At 37.0% G+C, this 11,157-nt stretch overlaps 1 protein-coding gene across 1 annotated transcript in view; it reads right to left on the bottom strand.

The window, feature by feature from the left end:
- Positions 1 to 695: 695 nt before the first annotated feature.
- The window catches only part of LOC121329889 (thyroid receptor-interacting protein 11-like), an 18,995-nt gene continuing 8,533 nt past the window's right edge, over positions 696 to 11,157 (bottom strand). The window contains exons 11-21 of the mRNA XM_041275877.1: positions 9,673 to 11,157; positions 8,747 to 8,887; positions 8,280 to 8,473; positions 7,745 to 7,908; positions 7,503 to 7,606; positions 6,652 to 6,751; positions 6,295 to 6,376; positions 5,882 to 5,996; positions 4,902 to 5,018; positions 4,598 to 4,733; positions 696 to 4,291 (exon numbers count right to left, since the gene is read on the bottom strand). The exon at positions 9,673 to 11,157 is cut by the window's right edge and continues 1,554 nt beyond it. Of these exons, the coding sequence (XP_041131811.1) occupies positions 4,077 to 4,291; positions 4,598 to 4,733; positions 4,902 to 5,018; positions 5,882 to 5,996; positions 6,295 to 6,376; positions 6,652 to 6,751; positions 7,503 to 7,606; positions 7,745 to 7,908; positions 8,280 to 8,473; positions 8,747 to 8,887; positions 9,673 to 11,157 (2,853 nt within the window). The 3' untranslated portion in view covers positions 696 to 4,076. The remainder of the gene's footprint in view (positions 4,292 to 4,597; positions 4,734 to 4,901; positions 5,019 to 5,881; positions 5,997 to 6,294; positions 6,377 to 6,651; positions 6,752 to 7,502; positions 7,607 to 7,744; positions 7,909 to 8,279; positions 8,474 to 8,746; positions 8,888 to 9,672) is intronic.

Raw genomic sequence — 11,157 nt, forward strand, 5'->3', positions numbered from 1 at the left:
TATTAAATAGATCTACAATGTGTTTTAAAGTGAGTTATATATACATTTGGATATGTCAATACAGGTTTATAATTACATGTAACTACAGCTTTATAATAAACGCTATAATTACTTCAGAACACAACATGAAGCTTTCCACTACTAATGAATTATTAAAATCGTAATACAGCGCTCTCCCTTTATAAGGCAGCCCTTTATACTGTGGAACAGGTTATAAGGCAGTACGGTCATGGCTCCCTTTTGCCCCATAACACCATTACACTAACACCAGTGTTCTCGTTATAAGGTCTCTTTAACAGTGGTTCCCAACTACAGCATTATAAAGGGGGAGCACTGTTTATAGAGGTTTTAGAAATTGATCCTTAAAACTAAAGTGTTTGATTTTTTTGAATTTGATATGCAACAGGGCATGTTATAGATAACCCTATGGTCTTCAAGTGGCTGAGAACATTTAGTGGAGGTTCTGTTTTAATTGTACCCAGACCTCTTGGGCCATCTTGCTTTCTGATGCTATTTCAATTTGTTACATTTTTTTTTTTAAATCTTGTTTAGTTTAATTTGTTTAATTGACTACATTGGTTTCAAACATCCACATCACTTGGAGGCTCACTGACCTTTGATTGTTTAGTTAAAGATGAACTTAAACACCACAGAAATGCTTGGAGAAAATGAAACAGATTAATGCAGGCCGGAAATCTTATGCAAAAAAAGATTTAATTTTATGTACACATATCAAGATAGGATTCTTCAGCTTTCTAGTATTACTGTCACCCAATAATTACACCTGAAGCTTAATACATACTACATATGGCATTATGAACTGTTCAATTAATTCTGTATATCAATTATACTATACATTAACAAACACAGTTATTGACAGTAGGGAGTTAAATAAATGGAACTGTTCATTGCATATTTTTGGATGCCCAAAATACCATAATAAATCAGTCACTTTTTAAAGAAAATAATTTGCTTCGGGTCAGCTCAAGTTCTTCCTTGAAACATCATGAAACCAGTTATTGAGTTTCAGAGGCTGCCCACTTATAATCTACTCTTTGTATCAGCTGCATTGAACTGTGCCTGAATGAGTTAACAGAAGTAAGCAATGTTGAGTGTATTCAAGGTAGATGTTAATACTTTGTTGGGATTTAAAAGTTAATCACACAGACTTACAAGGCTAGATCACTACAGGTCTTTCTGATTCGCCATCAACAAGTTAGACATGAGCCCTTATTACAGGCCCCATTTGTAAAATTGAGCCGATAAGGTGGGCTGTAACACACTTGACATCAACTTCAACATAGTATACTTCCGGTCACTTACTCGGGCACAGTTTACTGCAGCTGTAGTAAAACAGAGTAAACTGAATGTTTCAAGTCCCGAAGTCTCTGAAACTTGTTGCACAATTATGTTATTGAAGCTTCAGAGCAGAACACCTCAAAACAAACACGTTCCTCTAAAAAGCGAGTTATTTATTGTGGTACTGGGTATAAAACAATAGTGTAAGTTACAGTGCTGCTTGTAAAACGCTACCAAAACCTATATCACCTTACACAATTTAAAGGCAAAGTTTAATTCTCATCCCATACACTGTCTTTCTATGCAAATATATTTTCTTTATACATATTTGCTGCTCGTACATAGCAAACATTTAATGCAGACCTTTATAAACGGGGACCTTGTGTTTGTTTTTCTTTTTAGATCATGTCTGCTTTCCAAAGTCACCGTCCATTTAATATTATTGGTAGAAACCTGCAACTTAGTAAATGCAGCTGACAGAATAGGAATGTGCCAAGAGCAAGTACTTTCTTTCCATAAAACACAGCTTAAATACATTTTGTGCAAAGTGCTCATTTGGACAAAAAACAATTGGAAAAACAAGCTTGGTTTGCAGTGGACATTCTGGTTTGTTTTCATTGTTATTCCAGGGGTGGATCTTTGTCAATGCAATTCACAAATAAGTAACTGCAAAGTGAACTCTGAAAATTGCTATATATTTCAGAGGCAAAAAATATCTTACTCTAACATAACATACTAACATTAGATGTAAATAATACTTTTGTCTTTAATGCCTAGGTAAGTTCCTTACAACACTGTACATAGTTTCCAGTAATTATAAGAAAGAAAAATAAACATGATGGTATTATAAAAATAACCACAAAAAAAAAAAAAAAAAAAAAAAAAAAAACACAACACAGTCCCAGTAGCATTATCCACCATATCAGATCAAATGGTTTGGACACATGAAATAAAGCAGTTGGATGCTTAATTACACACAGGATCCTAGAATACCAAGAATCAACTTACAATTCAATGACCAGCTACTTACAGTTTACATGTATAAAACCCTGTGGGAGACTGCCTGCAATCTGAATCACCAGTCATACATTTATTTTTGGTTTGTTGTAATTAACTTTATAAGATCAACAAAAATGCTTGTTTTGTGTGGTCTTCCTTCCCCTCAACCATTTAACATATAAAATTTAAAAGTATTTTCTAAAAGCAACTGGACGTCTGCCTATACTAAAAAGCAGGATTCCAGTGACAAGATTGCCTAATACCTTCAGCCACTAACATCACAGAAGTGTGAGTAAAAATGAACAACCCCATTTTTGGGAACATAAATACAGAATTGTGATAAAGCGTAGTGCCATCAATTAACTTTAAAATAACCAACAATTTAACAAAGCAACACATGTGTCTTGGTGAGCAAACACCCAACAACCGCAAATGAGCTCCACAATAGAATAACTATTGAGGGTACAATTTAGCACAATTTTAAATAATAATGATAAAAAAATGGATTGGGACATAACCAATTATGTTCTGGTGTACCAAATACATAATAAAGAAAAGCAAGTAAAAAGATCCGCACTGGAACAGGCAATCGCCTGAGATGTTTCAATACATTATCTACAAACCTGGCCATTTGAACCGCCTCTGAAATTAACCCAAGAAAGCCAAATGAAAAATGATACTGCGTGAACTACAGCAAAGCCATTGCTGTGGACAGTATATTTAGAAATAATAAAAGATTGCATTCTACAGCTTTAAATAACTAGTATTAGCTGCAGTACAAAGTAGAATCCTTCTTTACTGATCACTACAAAATTTACAGAACACACACAATTACATTGGTCATGTTTATACCTACAGTATCTACATCTTTCTAGTGGGGGTGGTCATATTTTTCATTTATAATATTTGCTGCTAACGCTTCACACAGATTTCAGCTTATACTTCACAAATACTCATATGGATTGTGTGTTTTTTCCAGATTCTTAAAGGGCTGTGAAACATTGCCAACTGAAAACAGGAAATATCTTCAATTCTTCCATCTATATCATGGTTGAGGCATAAAGGTGCTTTATATTTAAAGGATTCTTTTAACAATTCATTGCTGGGCATCTGGTAATACTATTCAAATTAAGTTTCAAACATTATATACTGCTTATATCACATGCTTTTTTTTTAAAGTAGCTGTAATTGCTTATAAACCACCAGAAGGATTTTAAATAAAAAGCATCTGTACAGCTTTACCAGATGTGGTAACCTACAAATCTTTGACGTGCCTTGTGCCAAAGAATATAAATATCCCACATATATGTTGCTGAATATTAACTTACATAAAAATACTATCACAGATATAAATAAATAATCTTACTGAATCATGGCAGTTGTAAAAACAGACAAAGAACATATAATATTGCCAAGACAGCCCAAGTTAAAGGTCATATCATTTCCAAGCTAGTAATCTGTTTGTGCCCAGTTTTAAAGCTCAGAGAGACTTATGCACACAAAAGCAAAGACCTTTGGGATTACAATTTAAAGTAGTAACTGAACTAGGATCTGAACCTAGGAATTATGGGCTCTAATCACCTTTAAACAATGGCTTGGACATTACTTTGCAAGTGAAGTCCTTATCACATCATGGTGATTTTTTGGAAACAGGATGCATTCACATACAGTACTCTAGATTCTGATAACTTAAGGAAGGCCCCCACTTTTTTTTTTTTTTTTTAAGTATTGTAGTGTCCATTGTTCTTATAAAGTGTTTAAGGAAGCATGGCTGTCCTTCACTGTTTGAGGAGGTCCTTCAGCACTGCCCCAGCACTGCCATCAGCAGACACAGGTAAAGGTGTGAATGTAGGCAAGGCATCAGAGATGGGCTTCATCAGAAGATGGCCAGTCCCACCTGCTCCAGGGGCTGCTGTTGTCATGAGAGGCACAGCTGCTGAACGTGGGGCCAAAAAGGGATTGAAGTCTATCCTTTTGTTTGCTCCAGGAAGACCTGGAGAAATTACCACAAGTTTAACATTCCACTACCAACAGTCTTATAGATCAAGACTATGAAATCATGATTCTGTTTATTTCAAAATATACATTTAATCTTTGGCATTTAAAAAATAAAAAACTTCAGAAAATACCTGAACATGCCCAACGCATTCACTGCTACCTTTGCCAAGCAATAATCCACTCTAAAATCATTACTTTTTACTACCTGGTTTTCAGTACAGTTTACAGTCAGAGATTGACATTGTCTACAGTTAAATGTTTGCACTTTCTGTGGCATATGTTGCTGTACTAAGCAGTTTACCTGTGGCACTGGCTGCTGTGCTGCTGGAATGCTTGCCAGGTGGTGGTGCACTCAAAGGCTTCATGTCATACACAGGCAGCTTCGGTGGTGGCCTCGACTCTACTTCCAAAAACTTTACAAACAACTCGGAGAAAGACTGGAACAGAAAACAAGCATTTTTCTTCAGAAAATGTCATGACTCTGCAATTACATTCTCACAACTCAAGCAAATGTAACATTTCATGTGCAGCACTTGCCTTTGGCATCAATACAAAAAAAAAAACAACACACAAAAAAAACCCCAAAAGCTTGAGTTAAGACTCACATTGTTTAAAACGGATGCATGCCCTGGTCTCAGAGGTGTGTTCGGGACACTTTGAGCACTTCGGCCACCAAGCCAACTAGACACCCATCCAGTAACTCCACGACCTTCTTCCATCAGCTTTGAAGAGACGAACCACAAAATCAAAGAAATATTATCAGTGTTATAGCATACAGGGAAGTTGCCTTGATGCAAAAAAAAAATTAATGGAAAATGGTAACTATAGCTCAAGAAAATCCATCAGTAAAATATAATATTCTAGCTTAAGCCAAGGTGTAACTGAATTTACCACTCATTTCAAAATCTGGGTTTCTTTAAAGCTGCAGGAAAATTCTGTAAAACAGGTGGCACACACTTCCACTGTTTCTGCCAACAGCAGAATCTTGAAAAAGCAACTACTTCAATAATTGCCTACTTCTGCACATGTATAATTTAATAATTAAACATCACTTTAAATGATGTACTGTACTATTCAGGTTTAATAAACTGGGGACTGTTAATGATCTTAAGAGCGTCAACCCTAAATACACACACTGTTATACAAATGATCCGACTAATGCAGACATCTTTGCATTGTATTTACTGTATTGACCTCTGGTTTCAGAGACCCCGATTAGAAATATAGGACTACCTAACGCCACCTTAGTTAAGGTCATCCATGATTAGTGCTAATTACTGGCGCTTGACATGGCCCTAATAGGCTTTCATTCAAGGCAACAAGCTATCTGAAACAAATGACACAGTCAGATCTTGCTTACACATTTTACATGAGTTAACAATCATGGTCTCATCAGATTGAATAACCACAGTCAACAATGACATTCAAGTTATAAAAATTCAGAACAATTACAAATATAGAACTACAGAATGCTCTGGAGCAATGGCTGTTATGTAGCCTTTCACACTCATACTGTACTGTACTGCTGTAAGAAAGATAGAGACCGTTAACCAGATTTTTGTATGTATTTAATTGTGAATCCTACCTCATCCATCTCTTCTTTCTTGAGTCCCAACACACTTCCCATTAACCTGAGAACCTCCTGTTGCTTGTTCTTTGGAGTGTGAAAGTGACCAACAAACAAGTTCCTCATTAGGACTCTAGAGAAAGTGCACTAAGTATGATTAAGCAATCACAGGCAGTTTTAAAGTTCTGTAAGAATGTAAAGAACATTAAGTGCAACCATTAAAGAACTAGTATAGAGGGTAAAAAAGGTAACTAATGTTTAGATTGCGTTACCACCACGTAGTGAAAATGACCGACAGCTTGCTCACGACAGCATATTTATATTTGACAACTAATTTAACAAAAAATGCTTCCTGGTAGCATGCAGGCTCTGGTTAATTTGTCTTTTGGTGAAATTAATGCTTTCATTTTAGGAGTAAATTCTGTACTTACTTGTCTACTTTCCCTTCAGTACTGTTCACAAGATTCATAAGCTTATTCTGAGCATCTTCCAGCATCTCCTGTCTAAGGCTCACTATATAACAAACACAGTAAGTTTCCCATGCATTAGTTAAACATTGTTAGCATCCATTAACATTCCATTCAAATGTTTCTCATTAATATTAATATAAATATGCATTAATGGGTTGACAAATTTTCAAAAAAGGCTGCCAAAGACAGCAAGTTTCTAGTCTATGAGCCTGGCTTTTGATACCAATAACTGCTTTGCATTCGAAGGAAATTAAAACAGGTAAACTGAGCATTGTCAAAGAGACTGGACAACCCTGTTTCAGAGATGCAGCACCTCACCTTGTCTATTTAATTCCTCAATTTGCTCTTCTTTCAGGTCCAGCTGATCAGTCAGTCTTGATGCAGATTCCAGGGCTGTCTTGGCTTCATCCAGATTCGCCTAAGAGTTAGGGAAGGGGATATTTAAAAATACAGTATGTCTTCATTGTTGACAAGAAAGGTAAAACATAATAAATAATAATAATAATAATAATAATAATAATAATAATAATAAATATTTTATAGTTACGATTCCATGAAAGTTGTCTAAACTAAAGAAGAGAAAAAGTAGAGCACTTTGCCAAACTGAACTGATTCCAAACAGCCACATGTTAGGAATATTTCAGTATGATGACTCAAAAACACATCAAGATTATTTATGCTTTGGCTGGAAGATATTAGGATAAAAAACACAATTATGGCAGACTAAGGGGTTGGTTTGATCAACCTATACCCCACCAGGGTAAGCCACAGATCGATTTTGTTAGAGCATTTTACAGCACTGGAGAATCATCTTGGATTGAATCAACCACTTATCCTTGGTTATCACAGGATTACACAGAAAAAAATAAGTAGTGTAAAATGCTCCAACAAAACCCAGCTGTGGAAGTGTGTTACATATTTATTTATCTAACATGTCAGAACAAGTATATTAAACACATATATTATTAAAAATGTTCAACAGAAGTGTGGTTCTTTTTACTATGTCTGGTTCAAGATTTGACCACCCTTTTATTTCCTATAACATTGTATTGGGAAATGGAAAATAATTTCAATGCAGAGGCCTTTTGTTTACTTCAGTTAGCTTTGCACATTGCTATGTGCCTGATATTTCCTTAGGAATTTTCCTCAGGCAGATGAAGGTAACATACCTGCAGGATTGACACACTGTCCCCCAGTTTTTCTGCTTTCCTCTTCCACTCTGCCTTTTCCTTCTTGTGCTTCTCCAGTTCTGCTGAATACATGGCTTTCTCCTCTAGAATAAGAAAACAATTTGCATTTAAAACTACATGCTAAAATGTACCAGTTCTAGTTTTAAAATGATATCAGAAGTTTATAAAGTTTGTTTTCTCAACATTGGGAAGCACATCTACCCTCTCTTGTCTTGACTCACCTTGTTGGAATTGTTCTAGCACCATCTGCAGGTTGGAGAGTGACAGTGCATACTGTTTCACTTGCTCTTGTGACATGTTCAGCTGTAGTAAGGTTTCATCTCTCTGACGTACAACAATGTTTAATTGCTCCTGTAATGATTCCACTTGCATACTTGCTTGGTTGCTAAAATAAAATAAAAAAACATAAAAAATAAAGAAAACACAGCATAAGACACTAATATTTGCACACATACACAAAAAAAAACCTAATTCAACTGTATACACCTAATGGAGTCTTCGTTTTCCTTTCCAACAAAGTTTATTTTCTTCCATATTCTATATGTTTTTCATTATATAAAGCTCTTTGTGTACCTTTTACCAACATGATGGTAGCTTTTCAAAACCTTGACAAGAGACCAAGTTTGACAAATCCATACATTACCATTAATTGTTTTATTGAATTTGGTCACTACCAACCTGTATGTATCTCTTCAGAATTGCGCAAGAAAACGATACAGTACCAAACAGACTTGTTTGCTTCTTCTGCATGTATACCTTGCACTTTCTACAGCACTGGAGGAGGAGTCTAGCTTTTCTTGTAGGACTGTGACCTTTCTCCTCAATTCTGTCTCTCGGTCCTCTGCAGCAACAGCCTCCCGGGTGTATGAATCCTCCATCTCTATCAGATGATTACGCAGACGATCCAGCTCCTGTGCTAGCCGCTGCTCCTTGTCACGCAAGTGCTGCAACTGAGATCACAGTTCATGCCTTTGATACTCAGCTTGTTAAACCTTCACTTCTATTCAAATCTGTATGCATGTGTGTGTCACATACTCAGTTTCAGCAACAATGCTGACTTTAGTCATTGGTAACGTTGGTAAATACTATAACATAACAAGGGTGTTAAGTCTTGGGCACTGAAAAGGTTCCACAGAGCATAATCATCACAGTTAGGTATGCTGATCTATATTCCGGTCACAAGGTATCTGGGTTGGTTTACAATAATTATGAAAAATGTTTACCTCATTCTGAATAGCAGTTGTTTCCATCTGCTTCTGCTTTAGAGCTAGCATCATTTGGTCTCTCTCTTTTTGGAATTTGACTGCCTTTTCATGCATTGACTTTACCTCATTCAACAACTGGTTTAATTCACCCGATTTACCCTGTTAAGAGATTGCAACGGGTTTATTAAATTGAATGAAACAGGTTATTCAAGTACACCCACCCCTCGTTATATCGCCCCTCGCTATACTGCGGATTTGGATATATCGCGGTCCTGGAGTTGGCTCCCCATTTTTACTGTCTAACTGTGTATGCCTTAGCTGCAATATACATAGGCACTTAGAATTACTGTGTGTTTTATTTCGTACTGCACATCACAAACAACAATATACAAAACAATTAAAAACAAAGCATTAATATTGTACTGTTGTAACATACACACACATTGAACAATAACACAAAGCAAATGAAATTAAATATCTACATGCCGAGGTGTTTTTCACTTTAGCCAACGAGGTGTTCACATGTGGCAGCAATACACCAGCAAAAGTCACAGAGCAGTGATGTCAGCTCCCTAGTAACGAGCCTATTGAGAGTGGATTCTTTCAAGGCAGTGGGTTTGGGTATTTGAGAAAAGAGAGGAAGACTATGAAATCACTCTCAGCAGTACGAATTGCAATGGTGTGCTGCTTTTTAAACGGAAAATGAGAAAAAGCGGGTTGCATAGAGAACTTATATTGGACCCTGACGCACCTGATAAAACAAAGGGCGTGGTTGTACAGTATTTGTTATTAGCCTATTTGTTTTTCTATGGGTCTCTCGTTATATCACGGCCCTCGATATATAGCAGATTTATATTGGACCCCAACACTCGCGATATATCGAGTGGGTGGTGTAGTGAATGAAAGTGAAATGTTCCCAAAATCTACAGTTCAAAGCTACTAACCTGCTCCCTTTCTTTCAGCATTTTCTCCAAGGCGGATGCCTTTTCCCTCATGGAATTTGACTCAAACTCTTTCTCCCTCAAAAGCATGGAAAACTGCATGTTTGTCTCCTGCAAGGCTCTGAACTCAGTCTCTTTCTCTCTGGACTTCACCATTATTTGGTCATTCTCCTCTTTTAGCTTGTGAATGTCCATTTCCAAAATCAACGTTCGTTCTTTGAGATTGGTCACTGCTTGTTTCAGCACTTCATTGTCATTTTCCTTGTTTCTCAGACTTTCAGTCAAAGGATTCAGCTGGTCACCTTTGGATTTGATAAGAAGGTCTTTTTCTCTTAAAGATTTCTGAAGAACATCGAGTCTATCCTTTGTCTGCTTGATCTCAGATGCTGCTGCTTCTTGTCCTTTTTTTTCACTTTCAGATGTAGAAGCCAAAGAGTTAGACAACCGATGATTATTTTCTTGAAGAGTCCTTATAGCTGTATCTTTCTCCTCTATAACTTTCCTCAAATGTTCCAGCTCAAGATGCAGCCTTTTTACCTGTCCTTCATTCTCTTCCAGAATTGTACCTTTGGATAAAGTAGCTGTCATTAAAGGAGTTATTACTTCTGGAATGTGCACCTCTAGATCTAGGCCTAGTTTTTCAAGTAGGAAGTCCTTGGTGCTACTAAGCTGACTGATACTTTGCTGAACCTGAGCAAGCTCCTGACTTAGACTACCTAGCTTCTTCTCTTTCTGCTCATAACCCTGGATCAAGCTGTTATAATGGACAGACAGTTTAGAGTTGCAGTCGTTTTCAGATGAGACCTGGCTTTGTAGTTTGATAAGCTCTTCCTGGAGCTGAGCCGACTCATGCTGCATGTTCCTGACAGTGGTAATAACCTGCTGCTTCCATTCCTCCATCTTCTTCACCTGCTGCTTTAAGTTGTTCCGTTCCTGGAGAAGCTCTTCAAACTGATTACTGCTCACACCGCTTGATTCGCTGCCCTGACCGCTAGTGGAAGTCTGAAGGACTGTCAACAAGGTTTGGCATTTCTGTGTCAAGGCATCTATCTCAATGTCTTTTTCCCTGATGATTCTTGAAAGATTTTGGATCGTCTCTCGCACCATATCTTGGCTTCCAATATCATTCATGGTAGACATCTTTTGATTTTCTTCTTGGAGCTTCAGAAGGGCAGTTTCTTTGGCAGCTACAATGTCCATGAGTCTATGATATTCAGACTTCAGCTGACTGTTCTCTCTAGTCTTCTCATTCAATACTGCCAATACTTGTTCTCTTTCCACTGCATAAGCTTGTATCTGTTGTTGCAGATAGATACCATCTTGAGTGAAGGTTCCAGAGGTGACCCTTGCACGAAGAGCTTGTATCTCCAAGTCCTTCTGCTGGACGATCTGAGCAAGTTTACCAACTTCATCTTTTGAGGCAACCAGCTGATCCAATTGCTTGGTCAAGAACAAGTTCTTCTCATTAAGAAGATTCATCTCTATTTC

This window comes from Polyodon spathula, chromosome 17 (assembly GCF_017654505.1).
Source record: "Polyodon spathula isolate WHYD16114869_AA chromosome 17, ASM1765450v1, whole genome shotgun sequence".
Classification (NCBI taxonomy): domain Eukaryota; kingdom Metazoa; phylum Chordata; class Actinopteri; order Acipenseriformes; family Polyodontidae; genus Polyodon; species Polyodon spathula.